Source organism: Haplochromis burtoni, unplaced genomic scaffold (assembly GCF_018398535.1).
Source record: "Haplochromis burtoni strain Fernald_Lab_line unplaced genomic scaffold, NCSU_Asbu1 Contig_12, whole genome shotgun sequence".
Taxonomy (NCBI): domain Eukaryota; kingdom Metazoa; phylum Chordata; class Actinopteri; order Cichliformes; family Cichlidae; genus Haplochromis; species Haplochromis burtoni.
The window spans coordinates 3,541,631-3,564,224 of record NW_024582373.1 but is presented as its reverse complement, the minus strand read 5'-3'; the positions used below and the strand labels follow the sequence as shown (position 1 = coordinate 3,564,224).

Below are 22,594 nucleotides of genomic sequence, written 5' to 3'. Positions count from 1 at the left end.
CATTATCAATCTAAACTCCAAGGCTGGGACTTTTGTATTCCAGGCAGTTTTACAAGTATACATCCTTCCATATCAGCAGCCAAAGGTTACAAGCACAGCATATACTTACACAGCTCTGACCACATGTGCACATGCTTGAAGCAAACAGCAAATTCCTTCAAGCTTCTTCCCTACCCCTCTTCTGACTTTAACGTCTATGGCTTTTCAGCTGAATAACATTATGCACATAAAAAAGCCTCTCTTTTGCTCTTTGAATGACATAAAAGCATATAATGCCTACTTAACACACAATATAAAACATGTAGTAACCTATAAAACTGTGTGGAATGAGCATCACAATATGAAGTGCTACATAAAACCCAGCAATTTTAGCTGCCACTCAAAGCAATTACAGAAATTGTGACTTAAGATTTCCTCTCAAAGGCTCCAACCAGATGTACTAAACCAATTATTAAGCCAACTATATGTGCTTTTGCTTTAATTTGGGAAACACATCTTGAGTGTAACTACTGTACCATGAACATGGTTTGCAGGCAGTTTGGCCATTAAATGAATTAAATTACTGACAAGACACAGCCCTGCATTGAAGACTAAGCCTAATGAATTATTCATATTTCTAAATCTCTATAAAGCAAGGTTTCATTTAGGGGGATGTCTAATCCAAACTATAGATAGCAAAAGAAAAAAGTCATCCTTATGTATGAAATCATAAGTTTATGTTTAGAGCACAGTATATTATGGCCTGAATGCTGAGGGGCAGTGCTGTGGTCTGTGCCTTTTTTGGATTTTGGAGGGAGGGTGTCATTATGCCAGAGGAAGTGGTTTCTTTGATGGGACTGCCTGGGCATGGAGACAGCTTGTCGTCCTTGCATTTGGCATTTTTTAACAGACGGTATACAACAGTGTTGCTGACAGCCACTTTAAGCTAGCATCTGTTAGAAAACACACGATCTAGAGACTTTGGCATGACTGAATTTGCTATCAACAAGGACAACTTGTGTTATCCTTTAATATAACGACCATGAAGACATTTCTGAGGCACCAACAGTTTTAAGCTTGTAATTTATCAGTCAAAAAGTCTGGATGTTGTCCATGATTTACAACCACATACAAATACTGTGTTACGAACTTGCATTTCATGTGTTTGTTTTGTGCAGTTAATGTATCTGTTTATGTTAATTCAGCTGTGCCAGGGCCCTGCTCCGATTGGTGCGTGGATATACAGCCCGACGTGACTGGTTCCAGCTGGAGGACCCACCCATTCAAAGGAGGCCGGAGTGCCGCGGCGGGAGAGGTTCTCGCATCTGTCCTCATGACCCAGCAGTATACCTGTGGCAGCCGCTGGCTGCAGTGCTGTTTTGGAAGTCGTGGAAGTGGAGTGGTTAGGGGTGAGCTGCTGTTGATCACCAGTTTTCTCCTGTTTTGAATTAGTTAAGGAGGTCAGACTGTCTTTATTTTTGACTTTGTTTTGGTAAGGTCAGGAGTGCGAGATTTGTGTAGATTTGTTTTTGTTATTTTGGCCTTGGCTCACCCTAAAGCGTTGATGCTTCCGCTTTCATCTTGTAATCGGAAGGTTGCCGGTTCGAGCCCCGGCTTGGACAGTCTCGGTCGCTGTGTCCTTGGGCAAGACACTTCACCCGTTGCCTACTGGTAGTGGTCACACCAGTGTCCGGCAGCCTCGCCTCTGTCAGTGCGCCCCAGGGTAGCTGTGGCTACAATGTAGATGCCATCACCAGTGTGTGAATGGGTGAATGACTGAATGTGTAAAGCGCTTTGGGGTCCATAGGGACTAGTAAAACGCTATACAAATACAGGCCATTTACCATTTACCATTTGTTGTCCTTCTTTACCACTTGGTAAATAAATCACATTATAAAGAACGTATTTGTTTCCTGTCGCTGCTTGGGTCTTGAGGGGGAAGAGAGTGCCTCACTCATGTTATTGCCTGGCCCTAGACGGGTCGTAGCAACTGGAATTGCAGAGTCATCCTTGGAGACTAGACCTGCCCTTTCTCATAGCAAAGGAATCAAACAGGATTAGTCCAAGATGCTCAAAAAACCTCCTAATGATGCAACCCAGTGTCAAACAAAGCCAAAAACAAAGTGTCAATAAATACAAGCTAAGTGTGACAACTACAACAAGCAAATCAAATAAATCTTGGTGAACAACAACCATCCTGGAAAGAAGTACTGTTGAATAATCAGCCATCAAGCTATCTGCAGATTTTGTAGGTTTTGTATTAATACACAGAATGCAAGAAAAAATCCCCCAAAATATAATAATTATTATTATAATTATTTTATTTTTTTAAAAACAAACAGGCTCTCATTTGTGCCTTCTCTTCAAAAGTAATATTAAATATCTGTGAGGCCCTCAGGTGGAACTGCATTAAAAATCCACTTTTGAAATTAATACCAGAAAGTAGAGTTTCGCTGCATTCATAACTGCAATTTAAATCTCTGCCATGAAAAAAGCCATAGCTAAGAAATCAAAAAAATTTACATCTCCGCTCATAAAAAGCAATAAACTAAAAATAATTTAAATCCGGTTGCTATCCCCTTCAAAGTTTTTTCATTGTGCACCACTTAGAGCACTCCTGCCACGTTTGAGTCAATTCCTGGAGGTTCTCATCACTTTCATGTACCTCAAACTTAAAATCAGACATCAACTTCTGTATCAAACTTAGTCAGCCTTCATTCTAAGAATTATCAGTGTAGATTAGATTTGGTCTCTGTCCGAGAGGACAGTACTCTTCCATGGACAAGTGTCCAGTGACCAAGCCATCAAGTGAGAAGGATGCTTGGCTACATTCACACAGATGTGCACTGTGACTTTATCCCCCACTGTCACACTACAAATGTGGAGTACTACTGTAAAGTCATTATGCATCTAAGAGAGAGCTTCTGACCCTCTGAACTTTATCTCATTTAAGATGAACTGCAGCAAAGTAGAACACAGTCCAACTGTTGGATGACTAAAGCTTTAAGCTTTTTTTTTCTTTTTTTTTAAATCATGGACACTTAGTCTTCTCTGCCAGAGATGAGAGACACGAATCCAGCTAGTTATTCAGACACATTTCAAAAGACAGCAAAGGACACATGGAATGGGTCACTTGCAGAACTGTGAAGGCATCATTAATGCTAAATGATCAAGTTTTGGAGGAACATATATCACCAGATAATGTCTTTATCAAGGAAAGCCTTCTAGCTAGAAGGCTCCCAGCTAGCTAGAAACCTAAAACTACATCCTGCTGCTATTAAAACATCAAGTCCTGGTGCTAAAATGCCTCTGAAAATATACAACTCATTATGCAACAAAAAAAAAAAAAAAAATCACACATCAGGTGTTGTTTAGCTGAAATACTGTCAAGCAGCAATTGGAAAATCAATTGCTTTTGAAAACTGTAGTAAAAGTATATGTATGCATCACATCCTTATCATTGAAATGGTCCATATGGTCATGTGACTTCATCACAGACTGACCGGTTTTGTAAACCTGTTTAACAACTTGTCAATTCCTGCCATTTTACATGAAGAGTTGGTAACCAAAAGGCAGAAACCTGTATGACCAACTCAGCAAGCAGCATATTTGATACATTATGAACTTGGTCCCAGTGAAACAAAAAAACACATTCTCTACAACACACAAAATAAGGCACATTAAAGTATTACAAACATATGCTATTAAAGTAAATACTATGACATTACACAAGTATGTAAATTTACGAAATAAATTACCTAATTTTCAACTCTTACGTTGTTAAAAATCCCAGGGTTGTGGAACCAAATGATTGGAAAGGCACTTTATTTGTAACAGTAAATTCAATTTGTTTATTGCTACAAAGGACAAACCTAAGTGGAGTGCTATTTAACAGATACGACTTTCTTTAATGACCAAAACTGGCATATTGCCCAGAAACACAATAAATATTTGATAGATCTGATTTACAGAATAATCATGTAAAACTGTTTTCGTTCTTCAACATAACCCTGTGACAAAAACTCAAATTTGAATTCAACCGAATTTGTGATGAAAAGCTGGTCTTTAAAAAGGCCAGATGATGCTTTAGAAACAGTTAGCTATTGTTTGGGCTTTAAATATATCCTCAAGTCACAGCCTGACTAAAGCAGCTTCAGAGCAGGTAAGCTCTGCAGTCGAAGTTACTACAGAGAGATGCCCTGTGTGAAAATGAGTCACCAGTGTGGGAAACAAAGAGCCTATATTTCCAGAGTTAGACTGCTAACCCTCTAGGACTGCTGCATAGATGAGACAGGCCCCAGGTGTTATCAAAATTGAACTGGCACCTCATTCAAATCAAAGCAGAGATAAGATCAAAATAATGACGTAACACACTTATAATCATGTAAAAAAAGTAAATAACTCAAAAGCAAACATTGAAAACAACGCAAACTTAACCGCTGTGCAGTTAATAATCCTTTTATAATTTAAGTGTTTACTATATTTTATTTTCACATAATGACATAAATGTCAACAATTTTCATTGTCTGAGTTTATTACCCACATAAACTATGAAAAAAATATACTTACTGTAATATCCATACAACACAGTATCTTCAATTTGCCCTCTTGTCTCATTGTTTGCTGCCCATTCCTGCCATGAGAAAGCCAATTATGAATATTAATTTTAACATTTGTAACAAGGCTGATTCATGACTCATGTATAACAATAAATGAAAAAAGTTTGCAATAATAGTTCTCAAAAAATGTATTTAGAATGACAGCATAAATAAATACCATAAAACTTAAGCCTGAGACAAAAGAAAAAATATTGCACTGATGAATGATTTAGCAGCTTACAATCACACAAAGCAACAAATTACCTAATGTTCAAACAAAAATACTATTAAACACACTGAACATATTACACATCTTGATGTAGATGTACACCTACTGACCACTTTATCCAACTGCTAATCAACTGTTCATTAACAAAAATACCCCATTAGCCAATTGCATGAAAGCCACTTTAGCCATGCAGTCATGGGGAAGACAAACGGCTAAAGTTTAAACTGAGCATCAGAATGGGCAAGAAAGGGGATTTAAGTGATTTTGAACTGGTGCTGATCTACAACAATCTCACACAGTTTATACAGAATGACGAGAAAAAGAGCAAATATCCAGTGAGCAGAAGGGAAAATGTTGCCCGGCCTGAGTCTCGATTTCCCAACTCACTGACGTGCAGACAACAAACCCGCAACTGTGCGATGCTATCGTGTTAATATGAAACTAAAATCTTTGAGGAATGTTTCTAACAACTTTCTGAATCTGTGCCCAAAGGACTCATGGTAGCTCTGAAGGCAAAAGAAGGTCTAATCCTGCACTAGCAACATATACCTAATAAATTGTCTGGCGACTTTATTCAAATGCAACAATAAGACAAAAAAATACAACTGAGAAATGCATTTAGATTTTAGGTTGAAGAACAAAATACTAACCTTATAAGTACCATTGGGATACTTCATGAAAGAAACAAGGAATATGTCCACTGGTAGAAGTGCAGACGTGATCAAAGCAATAGCCAGAGCACATATTGCAGTGATAGTTGAAATAACTTCACTCTCCCGCCGACTTTGAAATTTCCGAATGTAGATCCAACAGAACACGAGAATTACCTTAAAAACAAAAAAACAAAACAAAAAAACCCCCAGTAATTCAAATAAATAATGTCGTCACGAGGAACACTTAAAATAAATAATAGGGCAGCAAAAACACTTTTGGCTTACAGAGCTCTATTACATGTAAAGGCAAAAGAAAACAGAAGTAAATTCAATCAACTAAATGCTTGAACAAGGTGGCATTTGCATTTAATTTGCAAAATGTCAACAGGGTTTATAAAAATCAAACTGAAGCAAACAAGCAACACACTAGAGGTTGGAAATCAGTAAAATTATGCTGCATAATACAATAACCTTGCAACAAAGTCTACCTTTGTAGTGTTATATATCCTTGAAATGTAAAACACACCACTTATAACACAAAAACAAAAACAACTGAAATCTAAGTATTAAAACAACAAGTAGGGCATTATGTAACTTTAAAAGCCTGACTGCAGGTGCTCTGGAGGAGCTGATCCGATTATATCATACTCCCTTCTCAGAGTGACAGGCAATAACACAAAGTCTTCATTTCGTAAGAAGCAAAATAAACAGACTTACTAGAAAGGTGATACGAGTGGTACACTTTTTAAAAGATTTTTTAAATTAAGTAATAACATACACATGTATTATCATGCTGTTCAACGTTTAAAGGGGAAAAAACGAACAGGAGAGAAATTGACATTGTAATGGGAGAGAAGCTCATTAGACAAAAAAGCAATAAATGGGCTCCAAAATGACAAGGTCATATTCCAGGCACATGTGCTTTAAGAGGTGAGGACACTGCAAACACTTGCCCCTTCAGCTTAAGGGCTGCCATTCGCAGACAGGATCAATTAAAGGCCCACAGCTTTACGCCTCCGGCTGCTTGCTCTGCCAGGTAATGGCGAAAGGCTCTGCATCCAAATAAGACCCATTGAGAGGTCTGAAATAAAAGGGTTGCTTAGTACTGGGCAGAAAAACAGAGCAATTTATTGGCATCCAGCCATTCTTCTGGAGGACTTGTAATTTAGCCATGTGATGTGGGTATGAATGACATTTGGGATAATGAGGGCTAAAATGGGCTGCAGATTATCAAGCTGAACAATTTTAAGACATTCATTTAAGTAGCCCACTACAGAAGTCTCAATTTATGTCTTGCTAGGGGGGGGGGGGGGGGAAGAAAACTACATAGTTGTCTTTGGTTAAGGTTGGTTAATGTAGTTTTTCCACTTTCAGCACTTATTTATTTGTAATAAAAACAGTGCGTTTAAAAACAAGGAGACACTTTACAGTACAGCTGGGTGGTTTTATACAGGAAAGATCTAACCGTGGATGTTAGATTTTTATGAAATTAAGTAACAATACCAGATTCCTATTCTCCACAAAGTGGTGTTTAACAATTCCAATGTTACTAACAGTACGCAACACCAAAATATTCTAAACAGTTCACTGAAAGCCTCTTATAGGGCGACAGCCTGTAAGTGTGTCACGGCTAATGTTAGCTAAAACCAATCCAAAGACAGTGCTGGCGTTAATGCGCTGTAGCCATGTTGCGCCGATTAACGCCGATGTTAAAGCAACGAATTTGCCTACTAGCACAACTCGGGCTAACCGTTTACCGCTCCACTACTTTATAAAGCGACTACGTAATGTCGTGCTTCCTTACCAACAGTATAACGGTGAAAATAGACCACCCGAGCACAGACTCTGTTAGCAACGACTGAGCCGCCATCTTCACTTCCTGCAATAACAAACCCACGTGCTCCTGTTAACGTCACCACGGTGGAGAGACGGGCAGCTGACCGTGACGTCTCCGCAGGAAGCGCGTTCAAGCGTCAATGCTGAACTGATAATCGTAGATTTTTATCGTGATGTGCAGAATTTAAGTATGTGTGATAAAATACAACACGTCTAGTCTAGTCTGCTTCTTGACTAGAAGCAACACAAAACACCCAGTGAGTAAATGAATATTTAAGCTCCAGGTATAATCTGTATAGCTCCCATCAGCAGGGGAAAAAGTATTCAACAAGAAAAATATTGCCTTTAACTTTAAAAAGACTGAATGTTCAACTAAATGTTCTTTTAACTGAATTTCTGGTGTTTTGTTATTGCTGCTATTTATGGCTTACATCACCAATAAAGGGGTTAGCATTGATCATCTTGCTACATTGCGATGTTCCGCAAGACTTGGATTCTGACATTAATGTGCAGTACTTTGGAAAAGTATTGAGCTAACTAATTTTTGTATATTTTGGTAGTAAAATGGGAAATACTGGCTGCAATTTTTGTTATTGATGCTCTTATAAATAGGAATACAGCATGTAAGGCAAAAAGCAGTTTATACTATTCTAGTGAACTTGAAAATCAAACATGATCACATTTAATCTTCTGCACAGCCTGAACCTTCTTTGACAGGCTTTCTTGTCATTTCTTTAAGTAGTCTTGAGGAATAGTTCTCCAGGCTTCTTGGGGGACATTCAAAGCTCTTCTTTGGATGTTGCCTTTTGTTCTGTTCTCCGTCAAGATGATCCCACACTGCTTAAGAATTGTTGAGGTCCAGACTCTGGGGAGGCCAATCCACGATATTGTTCTATTGTGTGTTTTTCTTTCCAGGTATACTTTTACTGCATTGGCAGTGTGTTTGGGGGTCATTGTCGTTTACCTGACTGTATTTTTCTGCATTCATCAGTCCATCAATTTTGACAAGATCCTGAACACCACTGGCTGATAGAGCCATGATAGAGCCTCCACAGTATTTTACAGAAAGCTGTCAACACTTACCAGAGTCCCTCTTGAGTTCTTGTATAGTTTGGGATGCCTGTTTCCCAGTCTTAAGAATTGCATCTCAACAGCCAACTTTCCTTGGATACCATTTCTGATGAGACTTCAGCAAACAGTAGATAGATTAACTCAAGAGCTAGATGCATCTCTCAGGTCCTGTGTCGGAGTTTAATTTCCTGTTTCTTAAGAGCATGATTTTCACTTTTTATCTAGTGAAGATATTTTTTTAGACCTGCCACTTCTGTTTTTGTCCTTCATTTACCATATTTTTAAGGACACACTGCATTCTGCATTAATACTGCATAAATATGAATGAAAAAACAGCTGGTGTCCAATGAAAATTTTCGAAAAACCTTCAAATGTCCTGGAGAACTACTGCTCAAGATCACTTTAAAAAATTTAGAAGAAAGCCTGGTTCCTTGGAGGCAAAATAGAAAGAAATGAGGAGTAGCTTGAGACTTTTAAGCAGTACTGTATGTCACTTTGACAGGCAGCATACACCCAAACATTGCTTCAGAAACAACCACACCCCGACGGCAACAACACTCTCTGACAGCAACATACTCCTGCAGCAAACTACAGAACCCAAATGATCTGGTGCTAAAATCAGGCGGCAGACACCACAGAACACAGCCAGAGGGCCAAAGTCTGTGGGCTGACATAACAGAGCTGTTCTGGCGGCAAAAGGGAAACTAAGTAATGTCAGGCATTTGATAGATTGTATATTATTAGATCGATATTGCCTGAAAGCAGAATTGCTAATGCTGCTGAAGTCGAGGTCAGGCTATTCTAACTATAATAGCTTATGCACTCATTGTCCATAATGCAAAAGTTCACAGCCTTCAGTATTTTATAAGCCAATCAATTGTTTAAAACAAAACAAAGTAACTTCCTGTGATATAGTGGAGTATTTTTTACACTTTTAAATGCAGCACATGAAGTAAAACAGAAATGCACAAGAACCTTCTTACCAGAGATTATTCATTACAACACAATACCTGTCTCATTAGCAGAAGGTCAGTCAGTCAACAACTTTCCACCATTATATACAATTAAATCTTCTTAAAGACACTCTCAAGGGAAAATCTCAAGTTGGCCTGTGATGTCCTGAAAGGAAAACAACCACCAAACACTCAGTAAGAGGATGCATTATGCTGAAGAATCTCAATATGAATGGCTGCAATGAATCTGTGCTGTTATATAACTCCAGCGCAGTGTGTTTCATCACTGATACAAACACAGGCAGTCTGCAATAGTTAGAGTAATTTAAATGCCCATGAAGCGTTGCTAGTTATTTGTTCTTTTTGTCAGAAATATTTTCATTCTAACCTCTCATATTCATATTCCTTTGCCTACTTCATGTGATACAGTATCCTGCTCTAGCAGGAAGATTTAAAAAAAAGAAGTAACACCTCTATTCTTATTATGTTGTGGTTATGTTAACAATCTGAATGTATTTCGTTAAGACCCACCAATGTAACACCTTTGTTAGCTTATGGGGCAACCGGCACTTTGGCTTACTTGAGGGGCAAATAGGCTATCCAGTTGTCTCAACCTTGAGTTATGGCACGTAAGCTGAACTGGGAGACTGCCATTTAAATAATCTTGTGAAATTATATAATTTCTTTGTATCCCATTATTTTTATTTTTCTCTGCTTTCTTTCTTTTTTTCCTGCAAATGCTCTTCTGGTACAAAGTATTGTCTGTAAAGTTTCAAATAGCAGCTGTGAGCTGGTGCATTTTCAGACTGATATGCAGCATAATTTACATTCAGGACTGGTCCAGTGTATTTGGAAAACTTATCTGGTTCATTAAGCATTAAATTAGCTGAACGGGAGGAAGTGTGGCTTTAGAAATCAGGGTGCAGTGCACCTGAAGCTGCATTCTCTTGTAGAGCCTATCTTTGGAGTATACCTGTTAATTGTACACTGCAGTTCTCCACACCACCATAGTCACTGTGCTGAAAGTATTCCCTAAGCTAAGTGTATTTTCAGTAAAGATCCATATAGCTAATTAGCCTCCATCAAAGTAATTTAATTAGTACTTTTAGTATAGAGTATATGTCTGATCAGTGGCTCACTGGATGAGTACCTTTTATGACCGTATTCTTTTTATTTCTTGGCTTTGGTAACTTGAATGTGTACATAACCGTCATATAGGCGCTTACATTGGTCTGTTTTATGTGTCTCACGCGTTTGTTGAATTTTTCACCTAAGCTTCAGAAATACATACAGCAAATAGCTACTTTTCTACCTGTAATATCTGTGTAATAACAGGAAGACAATGTTTTTCATTTTATTTTCATTTTAGTGACTAGAGGAGCTGTAGCCTCCTCAAAGCTATGTCACTGACGTTTTCAAAACAGCTGACTGTGGGCTCTAAACCTGTGCAGTGTTGGGACTATATAAACTTTTCCAGACTCTAGACTCTGTGTGAGTTGTGACAATGTGCTCGGGATTTTTTTTTTCTTTTTTCTGAGAGACTACTCACCATTTCTTTCAGTTCCTATCAAATTTATCTTGCATGCAAAAACCCATGCTATCTCACTATAAAGAATTTTCATCTTTTCATTCTGGCTCCCTTTTCACAGTTTTAAGTGCAATAGGTAAAATAAATCTACTCCATTTATGAGCTATATTGTTTCTTAAATTACAATAGGCAAGGAATGTGCAGCCATGCTTCACCGTGTATGGAATTACTGTAGCAAAATTAAATTATTACTTGAGTAATTACTTTTGCAAAGGGAACACTGGAGCAGCCTATGGTGACATTGAGACTCTAACGTTTCAGAGAGTGAAAATAATACATCTCTATGAGCACCAGCTATCTATTGTATTGAGGAAATTAGCCTGCAACTAATTGTAATGAAGAACATTCTTACCAGTTAATTAGTTGGTCACTACTGGTTTGGACACTTATAAATTCAACTCTCTAAAATCAATAGGCCTATATCTAAGCTTCATTTATGCCCCTGAATTTTAATTAAACTAATGAAAGATATACCCATTATTCACTTGCACAGGGAAGGTATATAGGTCTGCTTAATTCATGCAACCTTTCAAAACTGCAAATGCCTTTATTTAGTGCTGTTTGGCAATGTGCCCCAATGGAGACCATCTACCAAATTCTATTAAAAGTGGGCTTGCTGTTTTAAAAAAAAAAAAAGAAAAGAAAAAAGGAAAGCCATTGTTCATACTTCTGTCAGTTAAGTAGACTTTTCTTTTTAATGTGTATTTTGATTTTATAACAGTAGCTGTTTCCTCTCCCCTTTTTTCTTCAGCTTCAGTTAAATTATAGCATCACATTCACCCATCATCCACTTTCTTCTGATTCTGACATTTATTATTCATCTGAAGAACACAAGGCGTACTGCCAAAATAGTCTTTGTTTCCCTGTAAACTTTGAAGTCTCCTCCTTATTGTGTCCGAAAACAGGTGGAGCTCATGGTCTTATAGCTTTGTTGGTTATTTTGCTAAATTGTTATCAGTGTCGCTTCATCACTCTCATCGCTATAGACCAGCCATGCCATTGTGAGGTCATAGGTTTACAGCTTGAGGGAAACATTTGGAGAATAACTAAAGGCAGCTGTTCTGAAATCTTCTGGCAAAGTTAAAACATGTTATTTCCTGACCTCTTAACCTGACCACATATAGGTTTGTTGCCTAAATCTTATTAAACACTGAAAAAAAACCACACATTACATCTACTCTCCCGGATCAAAGTACTGCATTTGTTCCATTCATCAAGCACCGCCTTCTTCTTTGCAGGTGTAGGTGCAGGTGTTCTGGCTCTTTGTATTCCTTCACCTAACTTCCTAAAGTCATTCTGGTAGTCAGTGCTGTATTTTCTTGTCTTTTTGCAAGAAAATTGCAAAGCTGTGCTAAAAAATATCTTCTCAAACTTGTATATATGTATATATACATGTATACAAATATATGTATTCATTTGACTAATCACATTGTTATTATCATTGTTATCGATCAGTCTCTTACTATGACGCACTTGCATTAGGTACACAGTGTGTCACTAGCACACAGGATATTGGCCATTGTATGCCAATATAGATATTCCATTAAAAATCTTAAATTATTTATAATGAAAGAGTCAATTTAAAATGGGAAATCTCTTCAAGTTTATGTAATAATAGATGAACAAGGTCTTTTTCTTCTCTTTATTCTCAAAGGTGCTCTGTTGGATTGAGACCTGCTGACTGTGAAATCCATTTGAGTACAGTGAACTCAATGTCAGGTTCAAAAAAACAGTTTGAGATGTTTTGAGTTTTGTGACATGGTTCATTATCCTTCTGGAAGCAGACAACAGAAGATAGGTACTGTGGTCATAAAGGGATAGACATAGTCAGCAGCTCTGGTAGCATTTAAATGATCCTCAGCTGGTACTAAGGGGTCCCAGAATGCACGTGCGTGTATAGTTTTATAATGCTGAGTGTTTCTTGTCTTTACCTTACCTAGCCTAGACAGAGGGTGTGTATCATTTGCATATTATAAAGTTGGCCATCACAAGCAAATTTATGTAAAGTGACTCAGTGGCTGTAGAAAATTCCCAATACAGACATATTTTAAAAAAGTGCACAATTGCAAAGCAGAATGTTGCATATACAAACAAAGTAGGTGCAACACACTGTAATATTTTCCAGTGTTTAATGTTTTTTGTCAAATGCAATGCCATTGGTGTAATAATAACATAGGAGTAGTTAATTTAAAATTCTGATGCCTACTGGTTGTACGTACCACATTAAAGCCCAACTTCAGACAGCAGACAGTCAGTTGGCAACCAACTGATTTTCTTTCACTGCTTTCAATACGCAAGCCAATTATATGATCATATTACAAAAATACCCCACAGATCTATAGCTCTAGGCAAAACTGACACGTTATTGTATCTTTTTATTCATTTTCTTTTTTGTCTGCATACTGGAAGCTTTCATGCCCAGGTGAGCTCTCAGAAATGATAAACACACTCCTTAATAGCTTCTGTGATTTTTATGTGCACGTGAAAGGTACACATCAGTGGTTATGTCTGCATACAGATTAGTGACACACAATATGATGTTTTTGTCTGGTGCTTTGCCATATGTCAATTTAGTTAATCATCTTGTAAAACAGGCAGGTGTTTTGCGCCTAAACCACTTTAACAAGAGTGAAATGAATGAAGGTTCAGAGCAGCGATTAGTATTATATTCAAAGCAAACAGGTGCTTGACAAAACAGTAGTATTTGCCGAGGTTATGCATGTGCATATCTATGAAAAACAGACACGGGCAGAAACGCGTACGCACAAAGAGGAGAGTACTGTAAGATTATTTTGAAATTCAGTGCATTTATATTGTATTAGGGCAAATCAGAAAAAGATTACAAGAAGTAAATTATTGTGTTGTTTTATTTACAAACTGCATTTACACGTAAATATGTATGTAAAGGAGGAATTGGTAAGATTATTGCTCTGTCATTAATAACCCCCCATTTTTTTCACCATCAAATGAGTAATGAAACACTACCTAAATTAAGAAAAAAATAATGTCCTTAACCATACTAATATTAAGCTTACCACAAGATAGATGTATTCCTTAATTTAATTAGCACATATAGACGTTATGGTGACCGGATTTGTTAAAAGTATTGAAGCATGTTTTAGTAGTAAAAGCACCTTGAAACCTGATCATTTACCTGTACTTTGTCTAGTGTATAGTTTGTACAATTAAATGAATTTGAGAAAAATATAATTCCTATTCTTAAGAAAAATTTCTTTGCCTCACCAGCAATCTTTTGAAATAATTTAACAAGTAATAAGCTAACTACTTAACAAAAAATAAAGGAAAGAAATGCTAATGATCTAAGTTCTATAGCTAACTGTAAGCTAGCCAGTGTAAGTCTTGCTAACAATTTGAGAGCATGTTTTTCAGTTTAGATAATATTAAAAGGTAAAATTATGCCAGCTCAGTCCTTATTCTTGGAACATAAGAGGATATATTCAAGCAGCATGTTTGACCGCTGGGCATGGGCGCACTGTTTACACAGCTTGTCATTGTTAGCAACCAACGGTAGCTCGCTAATTCTCTAAGTTAAAACTTGGAGGGATTTGACAAAAGAAGCTTTTTCAAAGCTAAAAAGAGGATGAAAGGGTGAAAGTTAAGCTAGAGACTCGAGAGTTTTCACCTGTTACTTTAGTTAGCTAGTCTATCTTAGTACAAGGTACATCATGTATAATTGCCCAATTTTATGATGCTTAAAGCTGTGTAGATCAGTATATGTAGGCAATATACAGTTGTGCAAATTTTAGTAGTTCCTATTTTCTGTTAATTTTAACTGAAGTTCTGTGAAAGTTTTTACAATCATTAGGTGAAAATTTAAGAATTTGCTAGGCTGCAATTGATAACATTATTTCTCATCTGATGTGAAAAATCACTGAAACTGAAACAAAAGACAATTTTAGTTTATCATTTTGTTGTTGTTGCATTTTTATGATAACACATTAATCATTTTTATGAGGCAGAAATGGCTTTCAGCTGTCATCTTCCTAAACCACCCACACCATCTCTTGCAAGTAAAACAGTAGATTAGGTCATGTACTGTGATTGAGTCTCTGGAAATCACAGGGGTTAAAAATCTCTAAAAGGGCGCTTTCTCTCAAATGTCTTTGAATCTTTTTTATTATTATTATTTTTAAGGGCACTGAACATGTAAACCTAATATCTTGGGGCCAGAATCAGCATGAGCATCTGTCGCTTGCCACCCCGATTTTCCTTTGTTATCTGACTCTCCTGACTGTCTATTAAAGCTGAAATGCCAGGAAAAAATATTTCAAAGGGCAAGTCCCCATAACTATAAAAAGATCTAGAGGGATATTCTCTTGTGATTTAAAAAAAAAAACCCAATGCTTTTGTATTCCAAGTTTTAAATGACAGTGACTTCTGCTTAAGAACTGATAACTTATTTTCATGTATCTCAGTTCATGTTGCATGCATTTTATTCTTTAAAAATTATACAGAAGATATATTAAATGGGAATAAATGTCAACGTGATGACCAAAGTGATGACCAGGTGTCCGTTTACAGCAAAACCTCAGGTTTTCAATTTTTAATGGAGAAAAAAAAAATATATATATATATCCGGGAACCTGTTGAGAATTCTGTGTTTGCCTCAGAAATGCTTTAGAGGAAAGGTGACAAGAATTTAAAATGGACTGCTCACAGACAAAACAACATCAGCAGCAATGTGTCTTTTTGAAATAATGTCCTGATTACTCTGGATAATCTGCAGACAATACCGTGAGCAGATTTCATTGGAGCTCCCAAAGAAATGCTTCTGAAAAGTTTTGACAGCTTATGATTTACTGAGGATTTTAGGATAGCAAAAGAAAAATCCCAACCTCATACACCACACACAATCTGTCTTTGCCCACAGAGCAGCAACCCAGCAACAGCTTGGCTTTTCACAGCACTGCGAGAGGATTACTTTGCAAGCAAAGATTGTGGAACAGAATATGCTGGACTTTTATTAAAAGTTCTCGACCTCATTTGTGATCTCTAATCTGGCCAGTAATTAGGTATGCAATCCAGACATTACCTGAGTAATTAACAGTGAATTAATTCTATATATTTAAGGTTACATTTTATGTATTTGCACATAATTATTTAACTGTAAACTGTATTATTTCCTTATTCTAATAGATGTAGGACTCAGTGGATTGTATTTCTCAGCTCTACCAATACATAAACTTAAGCAATCTTATTTGCAACTGGTGCAGTTCAAAAAAAATAAAATAAATAATTTTGCAATAGCTATTCAATGTATATATGCTTTGCCAGTAGTAACACCTTTAGGTTACCACAGCAACAACCATTTTTCCCGAGTAAGACCAAATTATTGTTATAAATAATACAATAACACAAACAAAGAGCTTACATTCAAATTGACTGATGCAAACTCTTTTAATAGTGTATTTCTGATAAATACAGTGTATCCTGAAGGACCATTAAGGCTCCTTGTCATTTTCATTATTTCGTTATTTATTGGTTTTACTTTAAGAGTAAGTTTGCCCAAATCACACACACACACATATACTGGAGGTGGTACAGAGCCGGTTTCTGATGAAAAATAAATCAGTTCATTAAAAAAAAGGACGGAGGAGGGGGGTTAACAGTCACAAAACAATTTTCCAACATTTGGATTCTTGTGACTCCAGTGCTAACACACCAAGTCACACTTTTAAGCATGAGATGAGAAAAGTTCTTATAGCGATTCAAAATTAAAAGAACTACAGGAGCTCTAAAGAAATGTTTGTGCTAAAACAAAGAAATTTGGCCATCTGTTTCATTTGAATTTGAATTTCTTTCAAGCCCTTGTCTCGGTTTCTTTTTAGCACAATGCTTGAATGTGTATCTCGGAGTGTGTGGCCCTGTGGTGAAGGGGAGGGTGCACGAAAATCATCTGTCTAAACAATTACATGTGTGGATCTTGAACACCTGTTTGTACTGAGCAGGTGCCTTGACCTTTTTCTTTAAACAAAACTTTAGGATACTAAGTAGTTTTAATTCAACCAACACTTTTAACAAAGACAGCTCTTTTTGTTAAAGAGATTACAATAATATGGATGTGACGAAACTCAGTTCGGACAGTGGTAAACATTAGCAAACCCTCACTAGGTTTGGATAAAGTCTACGCTCACAAGCCTGTCAAACCTGCATTTGAAACATAAGTTGTTGGCTACCATATAGCAGTATAGTATTGCAACATGGCATTTGGGTCTTCTAACTAAAATAGTATGTGGATTGAGTTTGTTGCTGTAGCACAGGGACTGCCCCTGAAAGCTGCCTTTATTAAACCTGCTCATCATTCCGCTTTATAATAAAGCATAACGTCTTTTTTATAAAGTGATGAATAGCCAGGTAAGCATGGATCAGCATGAATACGCGTTGACACGTTTTGTATTCTGCACATATTTACTTTTAAGCTTGGCTTGGATAATTCTAATTACTGCTAATATAAAAGTACCTTACTATCAAGTAAAGCCACATGCTTAGGGTCTTTATTGGGGATTTTTGATGAAATCATAATACATCAAACGCCGTGCAATACCCGCACCTGGCTCTTTTAATAACAGTTTGTTTGAACTGCAATCGGGCATTTATTTTACTGAATATCAAAGCTGTTTGACTGTGTGCTAGTCTTGTTTGCTGAACTCTCTGTCAGTGAACATTTCAGTAATAATGACAGAGTGGGAGGGCCACTCGGTGCAACTAATAAGGACAGCGATCGGGCTGGCGATCCCACTGTGACTTTTATTTCCAAGTCTTGGAATCCGGAATCGGACTGGTCGTATCCACACATGGACTATGCTTTTGTCGCGGTTTTTTTCTCTGTTTTCGCCTTAGAGGAAACTTTGTCAGATACTGTAAGTACTTATGGATCAAATTAATTTCACAGTAAACGAAAATTTTAAAAAAGAAGAAGAAAAAACGGCTTAATGTAGAAATCAGCTTGTGGATTTATTGAAAATCCCCTTTTAGCGAGCATATTTTGCTTGTTTTCTCATGAAAGTGTGTTTTTGTTTTTTTTATTTTATTTATTTGTTTCCCTACTTAAACTCCCGGCTTCATCCGTGTAACTTGTGCTGGGACCCATGCCTTAGAAACGGCTTATTTCTGATTTTCTTGCAGCTCTGCAGTAGTAAACACGCACCACATTTGCCTATTTGTTAACCGCAAATTACGTAATATTCTAAACACTGAACGAATATCAAGTGCTACGTTTCATACTTATTAAAAAAAATGCTCAAAAGCCCACAGCCAATCAGCGGTCGCGCATAGAAACACGCTTCTTTGAATATTGCATAGTTGCACTGAGTTATTGCCTCTGAGCGAAAGTGGCTGAATGACTGATGGATCGAACAACTTAAGTGCGCACGGTTTTGCCTGGCGCCTGTGATACATACGGGCTCATAGCCTCCGTGTAACTACCTTAAACTGCCCCTGTGTCCGTTTAGTTGATGCGGATATAGAGCAGCTGTGTACCATGCTGCTGCACCGGGGGGAGCGTGTGGGTTTAAAGTTGCAGCTTAACTCGCGCACAGACCTCGATAATATGACTGCGATTTGTAAAGGTGTGGAGTAACTGCGACAGCAGGGTCCGCCTGCAGAGCCGCGTCTGTTGCATGCATTTGCAGAAATGACCAGAATAATATTACTCCTCCACGCAGACACGGAATGTGATACCTCTGTACTGCCTGTGACGCTTGCATAGACTGGCTGTAGGAAGTGGCATGGCCACTTCATTACCGAGCGCCATGATACTGTAGGCCTGCATGTAAAACTTTATGATCAAGTGGGGGAAGGCTTGAAGGGTGGATGGGAATTATGTATGTATATATAAATGTATGACACTCCTTTTTATTGCCTTTTTTGTAAGATAGATATTGGAATTACCTTAATTTGCTGCAGCTGTATTAGGGCCTTTTGAGATCTTTTTTAGGAATGTCTTCAGAGTTGTCATCCATGGTGGAAATAGATAAAGTCTTTGCAACTACGCTGCCACAAATTTAAAATCCTCCAAACTGCTTATTCATTAGGAGGTCACTTCATACTTTTAATGCATAATTTTAATATAGCACAATAAAACATGAGATTTTATCATGCACAGTACCTCAAGTGCATTCAGATTCTTTTTAACCTGTACAACTTGAAGTCCTTGAAAGTCGTTGAAAAAGCCATGCGAAATTCTTTTACCTTTTGAGTTCATCTGTCAACATTATTTTGGCAGCGCCCCAGTTTTTCAGGCAGAGCAATCTAGTCGTTTCTAAAAGTGTTAGTCTGAAAAGCCCACTAAAGTTGAGGGTGCTTTACCGACTGTACTTTGGAGCAAACACTCACCATCCAGTGCGACTACCCAAAAAATGTGTGGCACCTCTGCAATGGCACGAGAGTAATCCAGAAGATTTTGTTTGGCAGCATAGTGAAATGGTTCAGGGGACTTTGTTGTAACTGGAGGTTTCCAGGTTTGATACTCACATGTGATATCCTTGAAGAACATAGTGTTGATTGAGTACTACATAAATAAAAGATCAAGGCTGTGGCAATATGATCAAGAAGCCAATCCCATATAAAACCCATCGTACAATTACTGTCACACATACTGTAAATATAATTTGGAATATTGATTAAAAAAGAGGAGAGCAGATGAACAGACTGAATGGATTACAAGCTGTAAATGGAGAAGCTTGGCTCGCTGGATAAGCAGAACTTAAAGAGAAACATAGCTAAGTGTAAACACTGCTGTGGTATAAACATCTGAATTCATCACTGTATGAAAACCTTAATTAGAACAAAACAACGAACAACGAACAACTCGCCAGCTTCACCATGGTGACGGAAATAAATCCAAAGTAAGGCTTTAGGGACATTTGAATGCACAAGCGAGTTAGGTAAAGCAGGAAAATCAGGCACATGTTAGTGCTGAATTCAATTCTGCAATAATACAACTTGCATATAATATAATGGAGTCATGTTTCTAATAATGAAAAGAAGTGATTAGAATGTGACAGATGTGTGTATATTATTTCTTCCTCACTTGAATGTAAACAACTTTCTACACTAGATTGCTAAATGAATCCAAATAAATTAAAAGATACTGTTGCCCAACATAATAGCATCCTTATAATAAAATGGGCTCATTGTTTTCTTGGGCTATTCTCTGTAATACAGCGTGTTTATCCATTGTTTAACTTAACTAAACTGAAGCTGAAATTAAAGCCATGTTGTTTCCATCCAGGTTTTCAGGTGGACTGCTTTCTAGAGCCAGAGCCATGATTTGCTTGTTAAGGTGGACTGCTCTCCTTTGGACTTTAAATTCCATTCCTTGCGCTTTGGGGATGGCAGTGAGCGAACAATCAGGTACATGGGTTTGTTGTCTGCAACGTTTTGCTCCTAACAGCATATTCCTTTTAACAAAATAAGATTATTGATGGTGATATTTTACGAATAAACTACTAGCTCTGGACTCTGATCTTTTATTAATGTCAATTTGAAGAAGATGTAGACAGAAATATTTAGACTCTATTATAATAATAGACATTTGTCTGTGTCCAAATCCATCTTCATTGGTTTTTGTTTGCAATGACTTTACTTGAATCCAAACTTTTGATTGATAAATATGTTACACAACAATCAAAATGCATAAAGCTGATCTCCATTTCATTTTTTGTGAAGTTGATGTAGCCACGTCTCTAAATTGGATCCGACACTCTCGTTTCTTCATTTTTTTTTAATGTTCTAGCAAAACTTTTAAAGATTAACAGAAAAAAAACAACAACTTTTAACTGATTTTTCTGGTCTGATGTGTTTTTTCTCCTTAGGAAGTTTTTGCCTTAAAAAAATTACAAGAAATGCACAGTGGAAATTATTTCGTGATGGATTCACTGTCTTTTCTGTAATCCTAGTCAAAAGTGCTTCAAAATATAAATGAACATCTGCACCCAACACAAACAATTTCTCGGTTGCTTTCCCCTAGATGGCTCATGCCCCCCTCTGAGCGTAGAGGAACGCAGGTTTTCTGATGTTTTAGATCGTCCCCTGGAAATCACAGGTAGGTACCGAATGAACACGGTGGCTTTGTGGGGATGTAGACGTCGGCTTGTTCAAATCTAGTAACGCATTGTAATCCTGTCCCGCAGGATTTGATCTCACAGAAATGTTTCTTCTCCGAAAGGGAACAATCGCAGAAGACCTGCCATCATTTCGATTAGGAAGCAGTCCACTTATTAAGCCAACAAAGTAGGTAGCATTCACATCTGTGCTAGGGGTGCATGTGTGTGTACATTCTTCATTATTTATGTTCGCATTGTTCACTGGGAGAAAACCTCACAATACAACCATGCTATAAAAATGTGTGTCCAAGGCTATGATCAGTATTGAGCTGCAGGCTATTGCTCTCTGGCTCCTTCATGTGCTTATTTCTTATAACTCAAATATTGCAGGACCTTATGATATTTTACTGCTAATGTGTGTCTTTATTGTGGTGGCTATAATGAGAATTTGAGCTTGCTTTCTTGGATTTGGCTGAAGAAAATCTAAATAAAAATAAACAGTGTAGCCATAACTGAATTTCACAGAAGGCTTGAACTGATGCAACCCAGATACACCCTGCTCAGAGCAATAGTTCTATTTGCCTTGGCTAATAAGGGCAAGCAGTGAGGTGAGCTGGTAGATGGGGAATAATTTGAACAGAATTAATATATATTGCATTTTATTCTTGAAATCTCATAAGGGCAAAAACTGGGACATAAAGGAATGGGAAAAAGTCCCAAGCTTGTATAATAAGACAGGAATATTAAAATGACTATGTAAATGACACATTCACTTACTGAAGACCTTTATTCCCCAGTCATCTGGCAGGGTCATGATGTGGCGTCACCTTGCTGCTGCTGATGTGACGTGTATAGTAGCATCATATTTTATAGAATTTATAAAAGCCTATTGCCCTTTTTACATTTGTATCACATGAGACCTGGGACATAAGTGAAAGCGCGATGGTTTGCATAACTTATACTGAGGTTTTAAAAATGAATCCTGAGATATTCATTGTTTTGTGTCCTCGGGTTGTAACAGTGAAAGAGAACACTTTGTCATTCTTCCAGGAGGGCAGGATATTTTTAGTATTTTTATATGCAACTGTAAACATTTACTGCCTCCCTCTCTCTCCCCCTCTCCCTCCTTGGCTGGGTGAAAAAAAATCTTTGAGCCAGGTGATTTGTGATCTGCTTCCCTGTTCAGTCAACCAGCTGAAAATACATTCACTTCAGCCCTTCACTCAGTCTGGGCCCATAGTGCAAGAAGATGCTGCCTCTCGGTGACGCTGCTGACAGTGTCATTGGTTATAGTGGCAGGACTGCGATCCCTCTCATATCCAATTATCTAAGTACTTTGACAGGTGATACTGCATGTCAGCTGAGGAGGGAAAGCGAGGGCAATTGCACGAAGCAGGAGGCCCCAGTGCCCCTGCCACAGCCAGTAAAACATTGCTCACTCCTCTCGCAGCATATGCAGCAATAGATGCGTAGATATGGCTGATGTTCTGCCCACTCCTTGGCACAATACACATTACGGTTCATAGATCACTGCTGACACGCTCGTGGAACATTTGTGTGAGGGAGCACATTTGCCCGGCAAAAAGCAACACATATTCATCCATAGAGTATTAAAGCAGA

At 37.6% G+C, this 22,594-nt stretch overlaps 2 protein-coding genes across 6 annotated transcripts in view; one reads left to right on the top strand and one right to left on the bottom strand.

Annotated features, from left to right (window-relative positions):
- Positions 1 to 7,388, bottom strand: part of lmbrd1 (LMBR1 domain containing 1) — a 46,918-nt gene extending 39,530 nt beyond the window's left edge. The window contains exons 1-3 of the mRNA XM_005915487.3: positions 7,264 to 7,388; positions 5,457 to 5,633; positions 4,549 to 4,612 (exon numbers count right to left, since the gene is read on the bottom strand). Coding sequence (XP_005915549.1) covers positions 4,549 to 4,612; positions 5,457 to 5,633; positions 7,264 to 7,329 — 307 coding nt within the window. The 5' untranslated portion in view covers positions 7,330 to 7,388. The remainder of the gene's footprint in view (positions 1 to 4,548; positions 4,613 to 5,456; positions 5,634 to 7,263) is intronic.
- Positions 7,389 to 17,175: 9,787 nt separating this feature from the next.
- LOC102311109 (collagen alpha-1(XIX) chain) overlaps positions 17,176 to 22,594 on the top strand; it is a 103,024-nt gene continuing 97,605 nt past the window's right edge. For 3 of the 5 annotated variants that reach the window (XR_006053246.1, XM_005915485.3, XM_005915482.3), the window contains exons 1-4: positions 17,578 to 17,788; positions 20,161 to 20,282; positions 20,899 to 20,973; positions 21,062 to 21,161. Coding sequence is in view for 4 of the 5 variants with exons in the window: in XM_005915485.3 (XP_005915547.1) it covers positions 20,195 to 20,282; positions 20,899 to 20,973; positions 21,062 to 21,161 (263 nt within the window). In the remaining variant the exon portion in view is untranslated. Of the gene's footprint in view, positions 17,283 to 17,577; positions 17,789 to 20,160; positions 20,283 to 20,898; positions 20,974 to 21,061; positions 21,162 to 22,594 lie in introns of those variants that run through there. The other 2 variants (XM_005915483.3, XM_005915484.3) reach the window with 2 other exon arrangements.